The 25,403-nt window shown below is 34.5% G+C and overlaps 4 protein-coding genes across 5 annotated transcripts; 2 read left to right on the plus strand and 2 right to left on the minus strand.

The window, feature by feature from the left end:
• The first annotated feature begins 430 nt into the window (after positions 1-430).
• LOC100183959 (probable ATP-dependent RNA helicase DDX20) lies at positions 431-3,248 on the plus strand. 2 transcript variants are annotated; one of them, XM_018812300.2, is made up of 2 exons: positions 431-2,442; positions 2,567-3,248. In XM_018812300.2, the coding sequence occupies exons 1-2, from the start codon at positions 453-455 to the stop codon at positions 2,779-2,781; spliced, it is 2,205 nt and encodes a 734-aa protein (XP_018667845.1). In that variant the 5' UTR covers positions 431-452; the 3' UTR covers positions 2,782-3,248. The 2 variants fall into 2 exon arrangements, with proteins under 2 accessions (XP_018667845.1, XP_026690667.1); XM_026834866.1 differs by having other exon boundaries at positions 431-3,248.
• LOC100182398 (alpha-L-fucosidase-like) lies at positions 3,162-10,298 on the plus strand. Its single transcript, XM_002132097.4, has 10 exons — positions 3,162-3,386; positions 4,220-4,326; positions 4,604-4,780; positions 5,208-5,355; positions 5,863-6,109; positions 6,556-6,759; positions 7,362-7,448; positions 7,799-8,109; positions 8,447-8,634; positions 9,138-10,298. The coding sequence occupies exons 1-10, from the start codon at positions 3,271-3,273 to the stop codon at positions 9,266-9,268; spliced, it is 1,716 nt and encodes a 571-aa protein (XP_002132133.1). The 5' UTR covers positions 3,162-3,270; the 3' UTR covers positions 9,269-10,298.
• Positions 10,299-11,192: 894 nt separating this feature from the next.
• LOC100184769 (serine/threonine-protein kinase 38-like) lies at positions 11,193-19,395 on the minus strand. The gene is made up of 10 exons (XM_002132089.4): positions 19,168-19,395; positions 18,681-18,803; positions 17,917-18,000; positions 17,376-17,499; positions 16,392-16,509; positions 15,481-15,620; positions 14,702-14,890; positions 13,906-14,101; positions 13,156-13,268; positions 11,193-12,589 (listed from the first exon to the last, which is right to left on the minus strand). The coding sequence occupies exons 1-10, from the start codon at positions 19,342-19,344 to the stop codon at positions 12,495-12,497; spliced, it is 1,359 nt and encodes a 452-aa protein (XP_002132125.1). The 5' UTR covers positions 19,345-19,395; the 3' UTR covers positions 11,193-12,494.
• An 806-nt stretch (positions 19,396-20,201) lies between these two features.
• Positions 20,202-24,565, minus strand: LOC100187161 (dehydrogenase/reductase SDR family member 12-like). The gene is made up of 6 exons (XM_002132079.5): positions 24,227-24,565; positions 23,482-23,698; positions 22,725-22,967; positions 22,044-22,160; positions 21,331-21,550; positions 20,202-20,873 (listed from the first exon to the last, which is right to left on the minus strand). The coding sequence occupies exons 1-6, from the start codon at positions 24,280-24,282 to the stop codon at positions 20,761-20,763; spliced, it is 966 nt and encodes a 321-aa protein (XP_002132115.1). The 5' UTR covers positions 24,283-24,565; the 3' UTR covers positions 20,202-20,760.
• Between the last annotated feature and the right edge of the window lie 838 nt (positions 24,566-25,403).

Consider the following 25,403-nt stretch of genomic DNA (forward strand, 5'->3'; position numbering starts at 1 on the left):
GTTACCAGATGATTTTCGCATAGTGTTTCCAGATATTTAAATAATACAAAAAGGGTAAAAACAAATAACAAAATGCTATTTATAATTTTTACTAAATAAGATCAGTTCTGTGCCACGTTTCATGCATGTTGTATTAAATTTCACCAACAAATTTGGGTAACATAAAGTCACGGGTTGTGGGCATGAAAAAGGCTCGTCTTTGTTTTCTTCGCGAGTGAAAACAGTTTGGTTAGGTGCAGCGTTAAAACAACACGAAATTGAACGGATGTGCGGCGGTTTCTGTTAATTTCAGAGACCCTTTTCTGGTTTTTGAGTGTAGTTTTAAGCATATGGAGGCGAATCCTGCATTTTCGTTTTGTTTTTGAAATGTTATTTTACGAGCGTTGGCCTACAGGTTCTGGCAAAATGCACTGTAAATATAATAATTTAAACTTTATATTTATGTTTTTAGCATGTCTAACCAAATAGCTCACGATCTAGACTCAAAAACACGAACGGACGACATTGCCGCGCAAGAATCGGTCACTTTTGAAGATATTTTGGTTTCGGACTTCGTTCTTTCTGGGTTAAAAAAGTCGGGATTTCATAAACCGTCGCCGATACAGCTCAAAGCAATACCGCTCGGGAGATGTGGTTTTGACCTAGTCGTCCAAGCAAAATCCGGTACCGGTAAGACGTGTGTGTTTTCCGTTATAGCACTTGATAGTATAGACGCAAAATCTGCAGCATTACAAGTCATTGTGCTCGCCCCAACGCGTGAAATCGCGCTACAAATACATGAAGTAGTATCCACAATTGGGCAAGACATTGAACAATTGTCAGTCCAGGTTTTTATTGGGGGTACACTGGTCTCAGAAGACCGACAAAAGGCAAAACGATGTCACATTGCTATAGGGTCGCCTGGCAGAATTAAACAACTGATTTCGCTGGGTGTTTTAGCTGTAAATAATGTCCGTCTTTTCGTTTTGGATGAAGCTGATAAACTAGTGGAAGAAGGTGGCCTACAACAGCAAATTAACTGGATTTATTCCTCTTTGCCAAGCACTAAGCAGATGCTTGCGTTATCTGCCACTTATCCTGAAGCGCTTGCGAAATTTTTAACAAAATACATGCAACAGCCGACATTTGTGCGATTAAATCCAACAGACCCTTCCCTACTTGGTCTTAAACAATATTATCTGCTAGTTAAAGAATGTAAGCTACCGCATCAGTTATTTGAGGAAAAAACACGATGTATTATTGAAATTTTAAGCAGTATGACGTACCAACAAGCGCTATTGTTTTCCAATTATCATACAAGAGCAGAGACCTTATGCAACGCACTAAATAGCTCTGGCTGGCGATCGACTTTTATTTCAGGCAATATGGAGCAATGGCGGCGTACTGAAGCAATAACGAGGCTAAAATCTTACCAATGCAGGATTCTAATATCGACTGATCTAACTTCGAGGGGAATTGACGCCCAGAATGTGGATGTAGTTATCAATATGGATGTACCTACCGATTGGGAGACATATATGCATAGAATTGGTCGCGCTGGAAGGTTTGGGGCATATGGAACAGCTGTTTCGCTTGTTAGTCCTGGAGTAGAAGCCTCGAGGCTACATGCTATAGCTGCCCAATGTAATGCTTCTATAGCACCTTTGCCGGCTGATTTTAGAGCTATTTTAAATGATCAAAAATCAAATGTTAAATTACAGGAAAATTTGAATGAAAATTTTAAAAGTGTCAATAGCCGTGTTAAAATTTCCTGCCCAAATTTACAGGAAAATTTAAATGAACAGTTAACAAGTGTTAATAATGTCGAAATTTCATGCCCAAATTTACGGTTACAAGTTAAAAATGAACATGGAGACAGTGAATTAAGTGCAGACACAACAAGAACAAGTGACAGTTTTGTTGGTTCTGAGAAGTATATCGACACTGTGACAATGCAAAATGATCGTGCAAAACAGTCCTATCCAGTGATTGATAGCCTACAGGATGTTATGCAACAAAGTGCATGTTTGAGTCAGAACCTACATTATCTTGATATGAACTATAAAGAATTAGTAGCAGATTTTGAATACTTTAAAAAAAACGGGATTTTTTTGGCGCCACCAAAAAAATTACAAAATGAAGAACAAAAAACAACAAATGAAATAGAGTTAAAATTAGATGATATTACTAAAAAAGTAGACCAGAATTTGAAATTATCTGATCTTTCAAGTGTAAATGGTAGCATGAAAAATGAAGCTGTTTTGAATAAAAATTCTGGCTATGCCTTGAGAGTTAAGTGTAAGGAAATAGTTAAATCAGAACATACTGAAAAATTAATGTGTTCCAAAGTGAAAGCTGAACAAGCAACTGAAAATAAAGAAACTGTAAATTTTACTGCTAAAACGGATAGTATCAGTGAAACTACAGCAGCAAAACTTGAACAAATGCCATCAAAATGTGCACGTACTGTAAAAAGTGTACCTACTTGGACTGTAAAAAAAATTGCTTCAAAAACGCAAAATTCTGAACATACAATTGAATCAGTTGAAAGTATTGACCAATATTCAAGCATATCTTCTTATGACAGTGACGAGGATTACGATGCTAGCGAAAGTGACTCAGCGCTTTCTGATGAAAATGATGACTGTGCAAAAACTGGACTTCAATCTGATGCGGACCTTTTTAACCCCCACTCTAAAGAAAAAGATCAAATTTTCCCAGAGTGTCAATTACCATCTAAAACAAACTGTGAACATTGTATGTGTCTTGAGGAAAAAATATATGCCCAAAATTTGCACATGATGGGTGTATGAGTATGCTAGACAACTGTGCGATAATCTAAACATTTAAATTACTGTATAATTAGAAATACAACTAAATACAAGTGCCTAAATACACCATATTATTAGTGTTACAAATTTTAGGTTACAGAGATTTAATTATTAGTGGATTTTCTTTAAATTAAGAGTGTCTATTCCATACATTGTTAAGTTTAAAATGCATATTTCCGTTTCAATGTTAGCATTTTCTATGTTTGTTCAAAACTGTGTTTAATGTTTTTATACATTTATTAAAGCCCAAAAACGGCAACAATTTATTAAACTTTTTATTTTAAATATAAGAATTGTGTCTTTTATTTACCATTCTCTCCTAGCTGCTAAATTTTAATTTATTATTTATTTATATTTTTTTGCGCCATGAACTGTCGCACTGCCATTTTGATTTGATTTATTATACTAACAAAATTAACGACAATCATTATTTCCTAGCGTAACTTGTTTATTCAGGAAAATGTCTAGGTTTTTAATTTACAGTGCGTTGTTATGTGTTTTTGTGGGATATGCTTCATCAAGTGTGTTAGCAATGGAAAAAAATGCAATGCCAATTGAGAATGCTGCACCTATCAGGTAAATATACAAAATTAGAACAAAATATTTCAAATGTAAAAACTGGTCACTTTTAATACAAACAGTACAGTCCATTTATGTATGATATTATGATGTCATTATTTTCATTTGTTTTTCGGTTAAATTCCAGGCAACACTGTTATATATTTGCTTTCAATTAAACACATCATGTGCTTGAGTTATAAATAGCCCTAAATGATCCATTTTATGGCGTTTTACTTTATTCAAATATTTGGTATGCTTGCACACCATAAACTGCATTATACTATCACAGTGGAAAAGTATATAACAACACATGTGGGGTAATAATGCAGCCTATGATATTAATTTACGACTTTTTACCTTTATGTCAATGTTTGCAATGCTTGCAATAATTTAACACCCTGGCTTACAAACATGTCTTTAAAAAAACACCATATATACATTTTTTTTATTTTTTGGGAGTAAAATTAGTACCCCCTCTCTTAAAAAGTATTAAAGTCATAATATTGCAGTTTAAAACCAATCTCATGCATTTCTATCATGTGCGTTATTATTAATGTCAGTCAAGGTATGTTTTTATCGAACACGTTACGTTTATACACATCCATTTTCAAAGCAAAAACTTTCCCTCTCTTTTTAAATTCCTGGATACGCCCCTGTCATACAGTAATAATAGTACAATGATCAGTTTATTTCCTAAACAAAAACTGATAATGTTACAAGAAAAAATGTTCATGCTTTTGGCGGCAAAATTTTTTATGTTTTAAAAGTTATGTGTTACACATATGTTTTGTGCTTTTACTTTTATGTCTATGCTTGTCCACATATTAAACTGCATTATCCCATCACAGTGCAAAAGTATATAACGATTCATGGGCGTCCATAGACTCCAGACCTTTACCTATTTGGTATGATGAAGCAAAACTTGGGATATTTCTTCACTGGGGTGTCTTTTCTGGTAAGAAAATGAGACAATTATTGCCTGTAAAGTAATGGGCCAACTCTGGCATAAGTTTAGGTACCCTAGTCGCGACCCCCCTCCCTTATAACCCTCCCCCCAAAAAAAATTTAAAAAAATAATAATTTTTTTGAAAATTTTGATTAAAACCACCTTATTTTTTTTCTGGCTGCGCCACTGATCAGGTTATTTGGATATTATGTGCTAAAGGTGTTCCATCTTCCCCTACCCCACCATATACCAAGATGCATGAAGTATCTTACACTTAATATTACAGTTCCTAGTTTTGGTGCATCTCCCGCATGGGGGTGGTATTACTGGAAAGTTAGTGGCTGGCAGTCGTGGAAAGATTATATGGCAAACAACTTCAAGCCCAAGTTCTCATATGCTGACTTTGCAAAGGATTTTTCTACCGAGTTTTATGAGCCAGATGATTGGGCAGACCTTTTTGCAGGTTTGTGATGTCATAGTTGTCATGTATTTTCTATTTATGATTTTGTTATGATAAATTTTTTAGAAAAAATCGGAGTGAATTTTTTTGTTTTTTTTTGGATTTTTTTGTATGGCTGAGAATTTGGACAACCCATTAGTGACCACTAGGTTACAATTGCCGTTAAGTGTCTTGCCCAAGGACACATGCGCCCACAATGGCGGCAGCGACGAGCTTTGAACCCATAACCTCTTCAGTTGCAGACAGGCGTGCTAACCACATTGTCACAACGCCTCACGGTGCAAAAATTATATTACATCTCTAATTTCAGTATGAGCGTTTTTTTTTCTTTATTTACTACCGAACAGACCCAGAAAATAAAATGAAAACATGTCACATCTCTCCCACCCTACTATACAGTATACATAATACATTTATCCTCTAATTTTAGCATCTGGGGCAAGATACATGGCCCTTACATCAAAACACCATGAAGGATATTGTACATACCCCACTAATGTGTCTTGGAACTGGAACTCGAGAGATGTTGGACCTCATAGGGACTTGGTTGGAGAACTCGCACATTCTATTAGATCAAGGTAAGGTGTAGACCAAAGGGTACAGTGTTCAAGTCTCAGTGTTGACCATGTGTGAATGTTATAAAAACCAGTGTTATGTCCATAAGAAATCTATGTGTTTTACGTGTGTTCAAAAGAAGATCAATTAAGAATACTTTATAGATTTTAAAGTTGGCTGTAATTTAAAAAAATAATTATTCTGTTCTATATGGGTGAGGTACTACAGCAATGCATGCTAGGGGACCTGGGATTAAATACAGAGTTGCCCAATATTTAAATGGGTAAAGTCCTATGGCAAAACACAGTATGGGACTTTGGATTTAAGCCAGAGTTGGCCCAATACATTATATGGCTAAGGTCCTTGGTATTTGAGGGCATTTTGACAGGCAGAGTATGGGACTAAGGGTACAGGGTTTAATGATCAATGTAGAAATGTGCATTTATGTTACTGTGACATGCCAGGCCCTCTGGGATTTAAGCCAGAGACTATAACTGACCAATTTTTAAAAACCTTTAATTCCCCCCCAGGACATCAATGCATTTCGGTCTCTACCATTCTCTATACGAATGGTTTAACCCATTGTATATTCAAGATAAAGCAAATAAGTTCCAAACCAATGCCTTTGTGAAGGAGAAGACTTTGCCAGAGTTGTATGAGATAGTTAATGCTTATAAACCTGACCTTATATGGTCTGATGGCCAGTGGGAAGCACCGAGCTGGTATTGGAACAGTACCGTGTTTTTGTCGTGGCTGTATAATGAAAGTCCTGTGAAGGTATGTTTGACAGCGAGCATGAGGTGTATGAAGACACCTATAGTGTAACTTGACAGCGAGCATGAGGTGTATGAATGTGTTGTGTAATTATTATAAAGACAACTATGGAATAAATTGACAATGAGCATGAGGTGTATGAATACACCATGTGTGTCTGGTGTATAAGAATACACCCATGTTATAACTTAACAGTGAGCATAAGGTGTATGAATACACCATGTGTGTCTAGTGTATGAGAAGCCACCCACGTAACAACTCAACAATGAGCACAAAATAAAAAATGAAACACCTAATTTCAAACAGTAACTATGTTATAACATAACTTAAAATTGAGCATAAAGTGTACAAAAAAAATCTTACCAACACAGTGATTCCCAAATTTTTCCTTCACTCCACCAACAAATACAAACCAAGCATCATTTTTTAATCTGGCAACAATTTCACAGGACACTGTGGTAACCAATGACAGATGGGGCTCTGATACTTTGTGCAAGCATGGTGGCTATTTAACATGTAACGACCGTTTTAACCCAAAAACTCACGTGCCGGATAAAAAATGGGAAAATGCCATGACTTTGAACAAAGGGTCTTGGAGCTGGAGAAGGGACACTGATATTTCTCAGTTTTTAACGTTGAAAGAATTACTTTCAGTGAGTTTTATTGGGTATTGTTATCATAGGCACCAAACCTGGGGTGGCAGGGTAGGCAGGCCAACCCTAAAAATTTCTGCACTGCATTATTCAGTAAACAGTGCAATCAAATTTGTTTCAGCGGAATGCGCGTCTAGTTATTCCTGCCTCCCCTGCGTTTTAAAAAGTTTAGTGCCTATGATTTTTATAATACTGTGGTAAATGAATGTATGTTTTGTGTTGTAGGGCGATTTCTATTTTTTAGCACGGGGGGTTCTGTTTTATATAACTTGTGCAAAGTTATGAGTTATCATGTTTGTAACATAGTGAGTGATTTTTTGTAGAATTTTTTATATGGCTGTTAATTAATAAATAAATAGAATAGAAGGGACCACTGGGTTGGAGCAATTACCGTTAGTGTTAGGTAGAAGTCCACAGTGGTAGTAATATCAAGCCTGTAACCTATATTCTCTGGCGAGAAAACTTTAAAATTACAGCTAGATGAATTATAGTCATTTTAATAATATTTCTTAAAGCCTTTAAGTAATTTAGATACACATACATATACCTTAATATATAAAAAATCAGTTGCTTTCATTAACCAGAGTTTTTTTCCCCACCAGACGTTCATTGAAACGATAAGTTGTGGAGGAAATATGTTGATGAACGTTGGGCCAACTAAGGAAGGGACTATCTCACCTATATTTGGTGTAAGTTTCTGATAATGCACATATACTAAAATTTTTGCAAAGAAATGGGGAAAAATGTCGGGTTTATTAAATAGCAAAGTGAACAAAACAGTTTATTTTAATTAGCAACATTAGGTAGAACTATGCAAAATAAGTACAATTTTGTGAATATTTATAATTAAAAATATGCTTTAAAGTGGGGGGAAATGATAAAATAGCTTAAATTTGATAAAAATTGCTTAAATTTGATAAAAATTGCTTAAATTTGATAAAAATTGCTATTTTTTTATTTTTAGGAGCGGGATTGTAAAAAAAAAACTGGAGTTGTAAGTAAAAATATGGTAAAAGAACGTTTGTATTTTTGTTTTTAGGAGCGCTTGCAAGATTTTGGTGCTTGGATGAGTGTTAATGGTGAAGCTGTTTATGGATCTAAGCCATGGAGAATGGTACAAGATACCATGGATAGTAATGTTAGATACACAACTCAAGTTAGCACAGGTTCTCTGCTACGTGCTCAAGCTCATGTGAGAGAGTTGAAAGAGAAAGTGAGAGAAAGAAAGAGAAAAACTGAGGAGAAGTTAAGAGCAGAGAAGAAGCAGTTGGAGAAGGAGTTTGCGAATGTGGTTTTGGATGAAAATCGTCAAAAACGAAGCGTTTTGTTTGACCAGGAGCAAATAATAAGGTAAAAATGGTGTGTTTATGGTGGGTTTAGCGTCGTTCAGTGAATAAAACTTTGATTTATAAAAATTTTAATTTTCTTTTTTAATATCAATATTTTTTTTTTTGTAGTTTATATGACATTTTCGTTTTGCGTATGTTTTACAAAAAATGGTGCTTTTACGACTTTTTTTTGTTGCTAATTCCTTGTATTCAAGGAAATATGTCGCAAAAATTAAGTTCGGTTCTAAAAAAAAAATAGTTTTTTTAGAACCAAAGTTATAAAGTTCCAAAAAAAGTCAACTTATAAAAATAGTTCAAAAACTTACGTCAATTACTATGCAGTACTTCCTACTCCACAGAGAATTCAAAACCAGACGCGGTGAATCAGTTGAAACAGTTGTCGTACAAGATGACATCACTACTGATGATGTCATAGCCGATAATGGTTTGATCATATATGCGTTTGTTATGGAATGGCCACAGAATGGGATTCTATTACTTGATGGGCCAAGGAATGCAACTTCTGCTTCTACAATAAGAATGTTGGGTGAGTTGGATACGTGGTCCTCGTGCTTACTGTCGAGCTACTGTATTTTGTGCTCACTGCCGAAGACACCCATGTTGTAACTTGACAGTGAGCATGAAGTGTATGAATACAGCATGTGTGTCTGGTGTATAAGAAGACACCCATGTTATAACTTGACAGTGAGCATGAGGTGTATGAATACACTATGTGTGTCCGGTGTATAAGAAGACACCCATGTTATAACTTGACAGTGAGCATGAGGTGTATGAATACACTATGTGTGTCCGGTGTATAAGAAGACACCCATGTTATTTAACTTGACAGTGAGCATGAGGTGTACTAATACACCATCTACGCCTAGTGCATAAGAAATCACCAGTGTTATTACTTAACAATGAGCACAAAATAAAAAAAAACAATTAAACCCCTAATTATAAACAAGAACTATGTTATAACTCGACAGTAAGCATACACCACACAAACAAATACAATACCCACAAAAAAAACAAACCCCTTTTTTCCAGGTTTGGAAAATGTAGATATTCAATACACAAGTCTCCAACCAACAGGTATTGCTATTGAAATGCCAATCGTTCCAATCTCAAAACTCCCGCATCATCTGATTTGGGTCCTCAAATTGGTCGGTTTTCAGTAAAGCATGAGTCAGCATTATTTAGTCCATTGTGTGTAATGAATATTGATTGTGACAATGCGATTTTTGAACTTGTGTGATATTATATCAAAAACAATATTATAACTTGAATAATTTAAAAAAAATTTTGATTATTTAAAAAATGTTTAAATATATATATGTTTAAAATACAGGGCGCTCAAAAAGTCACTGTGCATTTTATTAACAGACATGTTTCAGTATAGAATCCAGGAGATAAATATGAATTACAATTATAAATGAATGAACCCTTTTTGTTTTGTTTCTAAACACCTCAATCAGAAATATAAAAAGGGAATATTACAATAGTGCATAGAGACTTTTTGAACGCGCTGTATAACTAAAAAAAATTTTTTCGTTGATTTTTCAGAAACATATGATATAACTATATTCATAATATACCAGTGCTTTTTAAGCCTTTCAATAAAAAACGGCAAAATTTTAGACCAAATTTCCAAAACTAGATTTCACAAAACCTATTCGTTTTTATAAGCTTTAAATAAAACGATTTAACTTTAAAAAAAAAGATAAAACAGCTGTGTGAACTACTGTAGTATTTAGTTACATACAATATTTACCTTTTTAAGTTACACTATGGAATAAGAAACACTATTAAAGGCGCCAAACCTGGGGTGGCAGGGTAGGCGGGCCAACCCTTGAATTTTCTACACTACATTAATCAGTAAACATTACAACCAATAAGTTGGATAAGTTTAAAATGCTTGTTTAACTATCCCTGCCTCCCCTGTATTTTAAAAAGTTTGGCGCCTATAATGGTATAATCAGTCTGCATTATTATAAATTTGTTTTTCATATATCTGTAAATTCGTTTGTGATTTAAGCAAAATGCTGTAAGACTATTAAACATAAATACCCATAGTTTTAGAATAAAAGCAATACTAATCAAATGTATATGGAGATTAAATTCATGGCACTTAAAAACGTGCGCTATGCAGTTCATTTAAATTCTTGTGTTGGTTGCAAATGTAAAATAAATTGCTATTAGACATGTATGTATTTCTGTCGTTTTTTATTACCAGATTACAAAAAAATCACGGAATATTTTGGAACACAATGAATGAAAGTAACTTATTTATCCTCGCATGGCAAGACAGTGATAGTTGTTATAACACGGGTGTTCTGTTTGATACACCTCATGCCAAAAATTTATTACCTCTCGACTAAAGGAAAGCGCGCAAACTACTGTGCCAGAACGCAGGAATAACACTATGCGTAATCCAACATAGGCAAAAAATGTCCAGAATCCCAAATTATCTTGATTTAACTCGAAAATGACTAAACTTAATTTAAAAAGCATTGTTTTTCTATTTACCAACATGTGTTCTTACTGTTATCTTTGCCTAGGCTTAAACCATATTCTTCCTGCATGTCATGATAAAACAGTCTATTCTACATGGGTAAGGTCTAGTGAAACATGGTCTTTGTTATCTTATATTTGATTTTAAAGACTGTTTTATTCTACATGGGTAAGGTCCTACAGTGTGACACGCCATGGGACCTGAGATTTAGGCAAGAGAACACCCAGGGTGCTACAACCCATTAGTGACCACTGGGTTGCAGCAATTACTGTTAAATGTCTTTCTGAAAGACACATATCAGTATCGAGTTTTGAACCCTGACCTTTTTGTTACAATGCAAATCGCCTAACCATTAAGCCACAAACTGGTATATAAATATAACACTAAACTCAGTTACATGAACAAAACTAGTACTTGTTAAATGTCTTGCACAAGGACACATACACCTATCAGTAACGAGCTCTGAACCTAGTACCCTATGGTTACAATGCAATGCCTAACTACTGAACCACAGCACTGTCATATAAATATAAGACTAAAAATCAACTACTACATAAACAAAACTAGTACTTCACAAAATAAAACTTTACTATTTGTTTGAATTTACTAAAATAAAATGGTCGTGATTGAACAGTGAAACTGTTTTTGCGTCATAATCTAAATCACCTCACAATAAAAGCGTGAACAATTTTCTCACAAAGTATAACGTTGGTGTAACATATTGTTAAAACACAAATTCTATACAGCAGGGATCCTTAAATTTTTCCGTTGCGGTGGAATTAAACATTTGCTGGATTTGGGACACGACGATTTAAGAATTTATAAACAAGTTGTTTTTTTTTTCATAAATCGTGCTAAAAGCGTTCTTTTTTGTATCATTTTTGTCCATATTTTACTAGCGCCTTTTGTTTGTACTGTTGGTAACGTTTTTTTCCAAATTTGTACAAAAAAAAATTGTTTAGGTGCATAAAGCACAGATTTTCTGGTCAGACCTAGTATAAACATTACAGCTTACATGTAATTTATTGAAGATGGTTTTAGTTTTAAACGGAAATGTATGAAATTAAAATCATATTTAAATATTTGCTGTCATGTTTTTATTTATTGATAAAAAATCGTATAATTTTGTGATGGGCAGGCTAGAAAAAATGGTAAATTAGTCCGTTTTGTTTTATAAATACGACATAGCTTGCGACGCCTTTAAATTTTTAACTTTTACACCAGATCGTTGTGACACAAAATTTAAGAACCGCTGCTTTACAGACATGAAATATACAGGACAGAAAGAAAGTTTTAAAATTTTACTATTTTAGTGACATATTCTACTTTCGGCTAAATTTGTTCAAATTTTTCAACACAGACTGGTATGGATAAGTTAGTGAAAACGAATTTTCTTTTACATTTATGTTAAATCGACATGTCCAAAAAATCCAACATAACAGTAAAATTGAATATATTATACTATCTTTATGTCAGCACCCCTGTTTGAATCAGTGTGACAGTACCACACAGGGTTTATGTATGTGCAAAGTATATTCTACAGTAACAAATCACACTAATGATAGAAATTAGGGGCAGTATAGGCGCCAAACCTGGGGTGGCAGGGTAGGCAGGCCACCCCTAAATTTTTACACCACATTGAAAAATAAAAATTTAAACCAAAAAAAAAATATTTATTTTTATAGAATTGTGCGTCTAACCATTCCTGCCTCCCCTGTGTTTTAAAAAGCTTAGCGCCTATGGGTCAGTATATATTAGTTCATTCATTCCAGCATATTATAACATACACATAGTATTAATATTCAGTGTAAGTCCGAAAAATCATGATTAAAATGCGGATTTTTTGCAGTTTTGCTTCTAAAAGTGAATGATAAAAACCTGTGACTTTGAAATCAAGGCATAACAAGACTCCCACGTTGTGTTAGACCTTCAAATCTCTTGTACGTGTAGTTAATGAACACCCAGTCTTTATTCTCATCTATTTGATCTGTAAATAAATAAATGAATGAATGATGAATTCAGGATGAGTGATGAATGAGTAAATGAGTAAATGAGTGAATGAAGGAATGAATAAATAAATGAATGAGTAAATGAGTGAACAAGTGAATTCAGAATGAGTGATAAATGAATGAATGAATGAATGAATGAATGAATGAATAAATAAATGAATAAATGAATAAATGAATGAATGAATAAATAAATGAATAAATGAATGAATGAATGAATGAATGAATGAATGAATGAATGAATGAATGAATGCAACTTATTTATTAAAAATTTAAACTAAATCTTTAAACTTCCTAATTTGAAAATCAACTATTTTATAAGCAAATGTAGAATTTATAGCTTTATACAAATAGGAATAAGTAAATTAATAAATGCAACTTATTTATCATTGCGTAGCGAGGCAACAAGAGTCAATATAAAATGGATGTTCGCACTTATAAATAAAAACTAGAATAAAGGGCAAAAAAAAATTTTTTTTTAGCTGCTTTCCTGCTTAACCCACAAAAATAACACCACACAGGTACTTTTGATTGACAGGTAGCTTACCTAGTTTAAGATCAGCGTCAGGAAATTCATCAAAGTTGGAAGTGTCTGTCAAACTTTTGATTGACATTGTAATAGCAGCTGGCCTGTCCCGAATATGAATCCAGTCTACATCTCTGTGGGGTAATGGGTATTTGTTATGTTTGCCTGAAATTGCTCATACACTTCATGATAACTAAATATATGTTTATATACTGTAGTATACCAGGAAGCAGGCACATGGTGTGTTCATACACCTCATGGTTGAGTTATAATATGGGCTCTTCTTATACACCTTATGCTCATTGTCAAGTTATAACATGGGTGTCTTCTTATATACTAGACACACATTCAGTATTCATACACCTCATGCTCACTGTCGAGTTATAACATGGGTGTCTTCTTATACATCAGACACACATGGTGTATTCATACACCTCATGCTCACCGTCAAGTTATAACATAGGTGTCTTTTTATACACCAGACACACATAGTGTATTCATACACCTCATGCTCACTGTCGAGTTATAACATGAGTGTCTTCTTATACATCAGACACACATGGTGTATTCATACACCTCATGCTCACCGTCAAGTTATAACATAGGTGTCTTTTTATACACCAGACACACATGGTGTATTCATACACCTCATGCTCAATGTTGAGTTATAACATGAGCGTCTTTTTATACATCAGACACACATGGTGTATTCAACTATTCATACACCTCATGCTCACTGTCTAGCTACAACAATTGCATCTTAATCCTTACTTGAAAAACTTGTGCTCTTTTAAAGAGTCCACCTCCGGAAATCCGAGTCTTTTCTCGGGGTCCGTGCAGAGAGAGAGGATCAAATTACGAGCGATGTCCGAGATCGGGACTTCATCTGGGAAGACGAGAGTGTTTCTCCAATTCATCACTTTACGATAAGTTTCTTGGGGGCTTTCGGAGCAAAATGGGGGGTAACCTGGCGTACGGGGATTTTTGTTTAATGAGTTTGTGACTTTGTGTTATTTAGTTTTTATGTTGTTTAAATTGGGGATAATAAAACTGATTTCAGAGATAAAATAATTTATGAAATTAGTTTTTTTTAATAAAAAAGGGAAAAAGCAAATATATATATAGTAGGGTGGGGAAAGATGGAACACCTTAAGCACATAATACCTAAATTTCCTGATTGTGTTTTAAACAGGTAACAGCGTTCTATGGAAGTCGTGAGGATATAGTTTTATATTTCTTTGAATGTTCTTTGTTTACCACTAAATGGAACGAGGAAATGGAGTTAAAAGGTGTCCCATCTTTCCCCACCCTACTGTATATAACTAATGTTGTACCACCGTCCACCTCACCCATATAATATTGAAATACATCACAGAAAAACACAAAAAAACTCCTGTGGTATATAACCAAAGCGTTATTTTAAATCCAAAAGAAAGTATTACCGTGTTTTTTTTTAATAACTGTTGTTTTGTCGCTATATCTTGTCTTTTCGTTTAAAATATTTCTAAATATCCGCTACCGTAATTGAAGAGACAAAAAAAGTTATTATTATTATTAGTGCATTTACCTATAAGTGATTCGTACATTATGACCCCCAATGACCACCAATCGCAGCTTAAATTATATCCAGATTGTTGGAAAACTTCAGGAGCAATGTAGTCTGGTGTGCCTACTGTTGAGTACGCGAGCTTTCGACGTTTGCTTTTCCATGTTTCCGCCTTTCTTCGAGAATCGTTTGCGTTTAATGGTCGCGTTGCTGAGGAGAAATGGGTGTAAGTTGGTTAGTTAAGCTTGCGTGGAGGGAAATATAGTTGTTACAACATGAGTGTTTTATTTCATACACCTCATGCCAGCTTACAAGTTACCACGTATGTAACTTTGAAGGTGATTGATTTTTCTGTATGACTGAGAATTTAGACAACCCATTAGTGACCACTAGGTTAGAGCAAATATGAAATGTCTAGCCTTCTTACACCCCATGCTCACTGTCGAGTTATAACATCGGTGTCTTCTTATACACCAAACACACATGGTGTATTTATACACCTCATGCTCACTGTCAAGTTATAACATGGGTGTCTTCTTATACACCAAAAATACATGGTGTATTCATACATCTCATGCTCACCGTTGAGTTATAACATGGATGTCTGCTTATACACCAAACACACATGGTGCATTTATACACCTCATGCTCACTGCCAAGTTATAACAAGGGTGTCTTCTTATACACCATACACACATGGTTGATGGTGCATTTATACCAATACATTAACATATAATAATGCCTACACTACATAACGAAAAATAAACATATATATTTATCATTCGTTAATATTTACTTACTAAAATCAATAGGCTGAGCTTGTGTAAGGTCTCTATAATAATCCGTACTGTGTGCTTTCTTTAATCCAGTGCATAAACCAAAGTCAGATAACTTAATATGCCCTCGCGCATCTATTAGTAGGTTGTCAGGTTTTATGTCCCTGGAGAAAACAATGTTATTTTAGTGCATTGGATATTATGTGGGTGGTAACTGTTATGAATAAATGTAACTTATTTATCTTCGGGCAAAGGGGGCAATGACAGTCGTTTAAACATGAGTGTTTTGTTTTATACACCTTGTGACTTCTTTTCAATTACCAAGTATGTAACTTATTTATCCTCGTGTGGCAAAGCAATGACAATTGTTTTAATATGAGTGTTTTGTTTCATACATCTAATGCCCGCTTTTGAGCTACCTAGTAGGTATCTTATTTATCCTTGTGTGGCGGGGTAACGACAGTCGTTTTAACACGTGTGTTCTGTTTCATACACCTTGAGCCCGCTTAGGAGTTAGCACATATGTAACTTATTTATCTTCGCGTGGTGGGGCAATGACAGTCATTTTAACATGAGTGTTTTGTTTTATACATCTAATGACTTCTTTTTAGTTACCAAGTATGTAACTTATTTATCTTCGCGTGGTGGGGAAATGACAATCGTTACAACATAGGTGTTCTGTTTCATACTCCCCAAGCCAGGTTATAAGTTATGTAACTTTTAAATGTCCTTCCCAAAATGGTAGCAATATGTGTAAATTAAACATACATAAAATATAAAATGTTTTTATGTTTTATGTTTTGGGGTAAAATGGTTCATAGGGTAAGATGGTTTATGGGTAAAATGGTTTATGGGGTAAAATGGTTCATGGGGTAAAATGGTTCATAGGTTAAGGTGGTTCATGATTTTATTGTTTTTTTTATTGCCTAAAGTACCTGTGTATAAATCCAAGTTCATGTATTGAATTGATTGCAAGTACAGCTTCGGCAATGTAAAACTGAGTTTGTTCCTCTGTTAGAGTGTCCTTGTTCATCAGAAGTGTCATCATATCCCCTTAACATTGAAATACCAACATTCAATACACAATGAATACATATATAATTGTTATCTAACAATTTCCCAAGGTTAACAAGTTCATTGTGGGCAATATCTCTGTTTTTTTATTATTCAGTGTCAAGATATAATATAGTAGAGTGGGACACCTTTAGCACATAATATCCAAATATCCTGATTGGGTAACGTGTTTTAAACAATTAACAACAGTCTATGGGAGCCGTCAGTATACGGTTTTCTTTGAATGGTGTTTGTTTACTACCAAATGGGACGATAAATTAGAAGGAACAGGTGTCCGATCTTCCCCCACCCTACTATATAATACATATATATATATATATATGATTGTTATATTTCCAAGACAATTTAAAGAGATTTATGAGTTTAAAGTGGACAATATATCCAGTTTGTTTATTATTTATTGTCAACATATAATATAGTAGATTGGGGGAAGACAGGACACCTTTAGCACATAATATCCAAATATCCTGATAGTGTTTTAAACAATTAACAACAGTCTATAGGAGTGGTAAGGAAACGGTTTTAGAACTGTTTAAATGTTATTTGTTTACTACCAAATGGGACGGCAAAGTAGAATAAAAAAGTGTCCCATCTTTCCCCACCCTACTGCAGTTATATTTGATAATGGATATCACATTTATTGTTTAGATAAAATGTATTAATCCTAGCCAGTGAGCTATAACAAAAAAATACATTACTAGCATTAAACATACTATACCAAAAGAAATACACTATTTTTTTATTTTTTTATTCTTTGTGGGTGAGGTCCTTGTAAAGGACCTGGGATTTAGGCCAGATTAAAAGAAATAACACTAAAACAGCAGACTAACTAGGGCAACACCAACCTCCAGGTAAAAATTCCATGATAAGATATAAATTGTAAAGATCTTGAAAGGAATAAAACATCTTCACAACCCATGGGTTTTCAGCTTCAACTAAAATGTCTCTTTCAGCTCGAACATGGGCAACCTATTAATGCTTATATTAAACCATGAACTAGAATAAAAACCTATTTAACGTCGTGTAGTGGGGCAATGTCAGTTGTTATAACAGGGGTGTTCTGTTTTACTCATTGGAATAAACTACCAAATACAAAACCCAATTAATAATGTCACTTTGCTGAATGAACAAATGAATGTAAGTTTTTTATCTTCGCGTGGCTGGGCAACGACAGTCGTTATAAGATGGGTGTTCTGTTTCATACACCTCATGCCGCTCACATGTATTATTTTTTAAACGAATAGTTTTATTTTAAAACCGCATAAACGACAAGCAATAGGCCAAATGTCTTGCTTAAAACACCAACAACAGTAGTAAATGAGTGAAGCCAAATTATATTGCATTCGCCACATTATTCAATGAGGTTTCCTATATTTGCAACCAAACCTGTTCTTTTTCCATCATGTCTTTCTTCCGTAGCATCTTCATGGCATAAATATGCCCGGTGTCCTTTTTCTGTGCCAATCTTACCTAAAAACGAGGTTAATATTAATAGAAAATATAAATAAACATTTAAACATTACTCAGTATTTAAAAATGTCAATTATAAAGCTTAAAAAATTACCTTCAAACAACTATGTAGCAAATTAAATTACAATTTGCACCAATAAAAATATTTTGGGTTTTCAGTCCAAATCCCTCTATTTAAAAAAATGTTCCTATCGATTTATTATAGGACTAACAAGTCCAACAATGTGACATGCTACAGGTAGTCATTGGAATAAATAGAATAAAAGTTACAGGCACAGAAGTAGCATGGTAAAACATAGATAATTACACGTTGACAGAGTGCAATTTTTAATCCTAAAATACAAGTTTAATGACTGTGTATCCATATACTTGTCCAAAAGCTATATATAAGCTGCTTTCATTAGGAAAAATAGGGTAAAAATAAAGGACATAGCATTACCAAAATAAAACATGGATAGCCACACATTTATACAAAACTGTTAAGTTATAATCCTAAAATACAAGTTTAATGACTGTGTATTCATATACCTTTCTAAAAGCTATATATAAGATGCTTTCATTAGAAAAAATAGGGTAAAAATAAAGGACATAGTATTACCAAAGTAAAACATAGATAGTCACACATTAAAATGCAAGTTATAGTCAAAAAATACAAGTTTAACTAACTGTTATCTACCTACCTCTCCAAAAGCACCTCTGCCTATAACTTTAAGCATCTCAAAGTCTCCTAGTCCAAGTCGAGTGCGTTTTAATCGCAAAAACTCAGTTTCTTTTTGTGCATGTTGCATACGCTTCTTTTCACACTAAAAATGAACAAAATGAAATTATTAGAACAATAGAACAGTATACCTTAAAGAGGTCTTATTTTTATTATATATAATTTAACAGTCAATCAGTCCACTATATTTTTAAAAGTGTTTGAACTGCTAATTATTGCAAACAGCTTGCTCTTTTATCTTTGCCACAATTAAACGCAGAAGGTATTTAGGCACAAAAATATTCGTCTAACACAGATATAGACAAATAATATATAAAATAGTCATTTAAAACACAAAAGTAGTCTTTAAAAATGCCCATATAAAAGTCGAAATTGATCATATACATTGATTTGCCGCAGAAATTTAATTTTTCTGATTTTTTACAACTAATACACAATATATCATTCACCTGATCCTCATTTAATCCATCTTTTTGCATTGACTTTTCCAACACTTGCATTCGCCCTTCTCGCTCAATTTGCTGATTCAGCAAATTTGAGTAGAAAGTTTCAATTGTGACTTTTGCTTTTTTAACTTTTTCAAGCGTATGATTACTGAGAGAAGGCTCGTGATTTCGGTCGCTCATTTTTAGTTTTTTTTTAGTAACACTTCAGTTCATGATTTTCACTAAACAACTGTAATATTAACGTTGATTATTCAAAAAAGTGGAAATAAAAAACGAAATAATTTTATACTAACTCAGTTTTTCAAGTTTTTTTACGGTAACATTTTGGTTCATGATTTTTACTAAACAACTGTAATATTAACGTAAATAAATAAAAAATGAACAGATTTAGTATTATTCTATTACCAAGTGTTGACCTAAATTATGGTAAACGATTATAGAAATAACGCTAGTGTAAAGTGACAGAGTCTAAACTATAAACGAACAAAATTTTATTCCAAAATTTATTCGTTAAAATAAAAGCACACTTAGCAAAAACACCGGTTTAAAGCTATACTACGTTATCTATATACCAAACACCTTTAGTAAACAGAAATACGCGTAAAATAGTAACCTTTTTAACGACTATAAGACCGTAACAAACAAGCACAAAAACAACAAAAATAATGAAAAGGTAGAAAGAAAGGGTGATTCCCCGGCAGTGTTGCCATATTTTCACTTATTTGGGGAGTTTTTCAACCTTCACAAACAGCACGATCGGTTCAAAATGTTTAGAGTTCTATTATTGACTGATTCCTGTTAAAACTTAGTAACATAACTTTACATGAACCTAATTTATTTTTTCCTATACGATAGCGAAGATCAAATTAATTAAGCAAACAAATAAAGAGAAGGGAATTAGCAGCAAAACGACGTTAGTCGTTAAAACGCGCTTCGGTTAAAAACCACCTGAATAAAAGAGACAACTAAAGGTGTGGCTGCTCACACACAACTTAATTCTGCTTTAGAACTGAATTAGAAAAAATAAACACTTTCGTGGGTACATGGTGAACTGTATTTTTCGTAATCGAGCACATAAAGCATGAACAAAAAAAAATTTATACAACTTTATAAACCGTATGTTTACATTACCTTACAATTGTAATAGTAGGTTAGGGTAAGATAGGGCCTTTTCATTCGCATTTTTATTGTCCCATTTGGTAGTAAACAAGGAATATTTTCAAAATTATAAAAATGAATCCTCACGACTCCCATAGACCGTTGTTGATTGTTTAAAACACCATCAGGAAATATGGGATATTATGTGCTTACGGTATCCTAACTTACACCACAGTACTATACGAAAAAATAAAGCTTTGTACAGAAGAAGAGACACGCCAAATACACAAATAAAGTCCTGGAACACATAATGTAGAAAGTAAAAAGAAACACCAATAAAAATATTCAAAATATTTTGGTGCCTTTTCGGGGGGCAAGAAAAAGTGCAACAAATTTACAAAAAGCAAGGTTCTACAAAATTCGTATATATAATAAATAGTTGTACATTTTATGTACCAACTAAAACATCGGGGAAATAGTCGTCTTGTTACTTTGATTCTACTTGGTGCAACTATCCGCTAGGTTCTTCATACATTTTAGGAACTCAGAGCGATCTCTCTTACTTTCCTTAGTCGTTGCTAACGGTAGATGCTTCATTGATACTTTACGATCTGTATATAGGAATGAATGAATAAAAAAATGAATAATAAATGAAAATTGTTTTATCCTCGCGTGGCGTGGTGAAGACAGTCGTTATAACATGGGTGTTCTGTTTCAAACGCCTCGTGTCCGTCTACGCGTTAACACTTGTAACTTTGTGGAAGATCTTTGAACGTTTTTTAATCCGTATGGCTGACAACTTAAACAACCGATTAGTGAACACTTGGTTGGAGCAATTGCCGTTAAGTGTCTAGTCCAAAGACACGTACGCCCACAATGGTAGCAGCGTCGAGCCTTAAACCATAAATACTGTAGGTTAGAAGCAGACTCGGTATAACTATTCCACGGCGTCGGTTTTAATGACATGTGTTAGCTTAAAATGGGTTATATAATGCAAAAATACCCATTATGTCACTATAAGTAATATATATCGGACTTGCACTATAAAACAAAGGTTCAAAAATCTACCTTGAAAATAAGAACCACTGGGAATTGACAGCACTTTCTCGGCCAAGCATAACCAAACTACAGTGTCCGCGCCTTGAGCAGGAGTACGAAACTTATGACTCATTTTTTCGTAGAAATCTCCCAAGCCACGTTTGGCTGCAGGAGTGTCAACCCAGCCGGGATGCATGCATGAGAAGTGAACAGAACTGTGTTTTTCAGCCCAGTGCTCAGTTAGGACGGTCTGAACGGAAAAAATCCGTGGTTAGTGATGTTATTGTGAAGTTATACCGTCTGTTTCTATAGCTGAGAGGGAACGGGTTCGAGGCTCGTCTCGGTCTGGTAACTATGTAAATGATGAGAGTTACATTTTTTTGATATGGCTGATAATTTAGACAACCTATTAGTGACCACTGGGTTGGAACAATTACCGTTGAGTGTCTTGCCTTAGGACATATATATACGCCCACGATGGTAGCAGCGTCGAGCCTCGAACGCGTATTCTCTTGGCCGACCAGATGCGTTAACCTCTGCTGTGCCTGGCAGCAACACTAATCTATAATTGCGTAATGCAAATGGCTATGACTAAATTCTTATACTTTCGCTTGGCGGTGCAACGGCAGTCATTAAAACAGTGTTCTGTTTCATATATCCCGTGCCCGCTTACAAGTTACCATATGTAACTTTATCGGTGATTATATTTTTGTATAGGAAGCTATAACAGAATTTTTACTTACCAATTGTCGTTTGCATTGAGCGTACGCTATTATCGCTTCAAAGTTATTCGGTTTTTCTTTGCTGAAGCATTTTGGATTCAAGCATTGTAAGAGCATTCCGGACGAGGTTACATTCACCTGCGTTTTAAAGACAATTTTTAAAATCCTTGGACTGTATATACAGTAGAGTGGGGAAAGATGGGACACCTTTAGCACGTAATACCCAAATATTTAGATCGTGTTTTAAACAATTAACGATGGTATATGGGAGTCGGGAGAATACAGTTCAATAATTTATTGAATGTTCTTTGTTTACTGCCAAATGTGACGAGAAAATAGAATGAAAAGGTGTCCCATCTTCCCCCACCCTACTATAATAGGTTAAGGTGAGTTAGTTCATGTTTTCATTTATACCTGTATCGGCTCATTGAGATTTTCATTTATCTCTTCGAATACAGTAACGAAAAGGTTAATTATTACAACGAAGATAGCGGAATTAGCAAAAACAGTCGTTATACATACGCTACGGTATAGAGTATGGGTAATATTTACAAAATTATATACCGTATCCTCACGACTCTAAAAGAGCGTTGTTAATTGATTAAAACACGATTAGGGAATATGAGATATTATGTGCCATCTGTGTCCATCATTAAAATAGAGTATAAAAGTCCCCAAATATTAATAAAAGTTTTAACCTACCACTCTTGGGCGCTCGCTTTTCTCCATTAGAGGCAGCAGAGATTCGGTAAGCACAAAATGTGACATCGAATTTGTGGCGAAATTGACTTCGAGGTTTTCTGTCTCTGTCAGCCGCCAGTCGGCCACCATTTCCCCGGCATTGTTGACCAAAGTGTCGAGCCTTCCGTGCGACTCCGAAAACGATTTGGCGAATTCGCCAACACTTCGTATGTTGGATAGATCGACAATATGAACAAAGATTTTCTGGAAATGAAATTTACTTTTAAAAACGGATCGAAAGAGAATAAATTTTAAACCAGTGTTGGGTGGACACACATATAGTGTATGTATATACCTCATGCTCACTGTTCAGTTATAACATGGGTGTCTTCTTATACACCAGACACACATGGTGTATTTATACACCTCATGCTCACTGTCGAGTAATAACAACAGTTCAATGAAGAAATGAATGAATATAAGTAACCTATTATTAATATCTTCGCATAGCGGGGCACCTAGGCCGTTATTCCACGGTTCTTCCGTTTTATACACCTCATCCCCGCTTTTTGGTTAATTTCAGAATATCTGTATATATATCATATAGTGACCCGTCGCTGCTACCATTGTGGACGTATGCGTGTCCTTGGGCAAGACACTTAGAGGCAATTAACGCCAAAGACTATTATTTTCCAGCCATGCGAAGATAAAGCAAGCTTAATTCAGTCACATCAAATTCAACTATTGTTTTGCCAAACAAAACTTGTTTTCCATTTACCTCATTTTTTGTCGCTTTTACAATTTCATCTCTCGCGGCGTTTGCTCTTTCCAAACTCCTACAAACCATATGGACCTCCCCACCCCTGCTCGCCAATTCCTTTGTCACTTCTTTTCCAATGCCGCTGTTCGCCCCAGTGACCATGAACACGTGACCTGTGACGTCAACGCTGACGTCATTCTGGTCGAATTGCTTGGCCGCGTTGATGTAACCATTCCTGAAGAGTAAATTTTTTGTTATATTTTCCCATTACTAGTCTTTGGTTTTGGTTTTGTTTTGGTGCCGTGGTAAAGGCTACAGTGGTTAAAACGGTCGTATCCATTACATGTTCGAGGCTTGACGCTGCCGCCGCTATGGGCGTATATGTGGCTACGGGCAAGACAGTTAACAGACAGTTATTTCAATCAAGTTGTCTTGCCCGAATTTTTCTATATATACAAAATAAAACCCTTAAAAATTCCTCCACAAAGTTACATACGTTGTAACTCGTAAGTGGGCAAGTGGTGTATGAAGCAGAACACCGTGTTAAAACAATGGTCGTTGCCCCGGCACGCAAGAATAAATAAATTACATTCGCTCATTAGAATATTACGCAAATTAAAAACGACGACACATATATAGTTGGGTGGGGAAAGATGGGACACCTTTTCATTGTTTAAAACACGTTTAGGATATTTAGATATTATGAGCTTAAGGTGTCCCGTCTTCCCCAACAGTAATATATATATATTTTACTTATACTTACTTAGATTCGTATATCAGTCCCTTTGTAAAAAGAAGCGCTTTTCTGTACACTGTCATTGTTGCAAGCAAAGTTACACGGCTTATGAATCAGTAATCTGAAACTAAAAACAAGATTAAAACTACATCCAATTTATATAGGCACGAATTCTCCTGCTCGTTATGCCGGCGGTCTGGTATATGTAAACATAAAAGCGCACAGCACGTTTTACAACTGACGTTTGGGTTTATTGGTATAAGCGCGCATCGCTATTTTAAATGAGGTTATTTTCATTCTATTTTATCGAGTGAAAACAAGACATGTCATGGGCCTAGGATTTATGCCAGAATACTATTACTACGCAAATTCGTTATTATACACAAATGAAAACAAATACAAATTATGTATAGCACAAATTAAAAATACAAAACGCACAAAAATAATACAAATTGGAAACAAAATTAGCCCAATCTTTATGATACGCGTAACCCTACATTATATAAAGCAGGAAATAATAAAACGACATACGCGAACACACGCTGCGACTAACATGTACGCAATATTTAATGCGAAACATACACAAACGAAAAAGGCTATAATGCCGTATTATTAAATGTAGATTAGAATTTATAATATGTTAAGTACATCGTGACGACTCTGTTTATAATCGTGTAAATATTTAAATTTACAGAAAAACAAAACATGTAATTATGACGTATTGTAGGTTGGGGAAAGACGGGAGACCTTTAGCACATAATATCCAAATATCCTTATCGTGTTTTATACAATTACCAACGGCCTATGGAAGTCGTGAGGATACGGTTTTATAATTCTTTGAATGTTTTTTGTTTACTACCAAATGGGACGTGAAAATATAATGATAAGGTGTCCCTTCTCCCCCCAACTCTATACTATATACTTTTTAATACACAAGACTGCAATTACCTAAACCACTGTTCTGCTTTACTGAGTATATTGTAGTTGCTAGTCGTTATATTATTACGTATACAAAAGTTGGGAAAAAACGTGCGGGTTTGTAAGCCTGCTATATACGCCATATATTATAGAAGTGTACATTACTGGTAAACGCAAAATTCCTAGAATTTCTGACAGAAAAAAGGCAATCTCAAATTGCAAAACAAATACCTAAAACCGGTTTTGTAACCCATAAAGTTATATACTGCCATTTAAATCTTAAACT

This window comes from Ciona intestinalis, chromosome 6, assembly GCF_000224145.3.
Source record: "Ciona intestinalis chromosome 6, KH, whole genome shotgun sequence".
In the NCBI taxonomy this organism is placed as follows: Eukaryota; Metazoa; Chordata; class Ascidiacea; order Phlebobranchia; family Cionidae; genus Ciona; species Ciona intestinalis.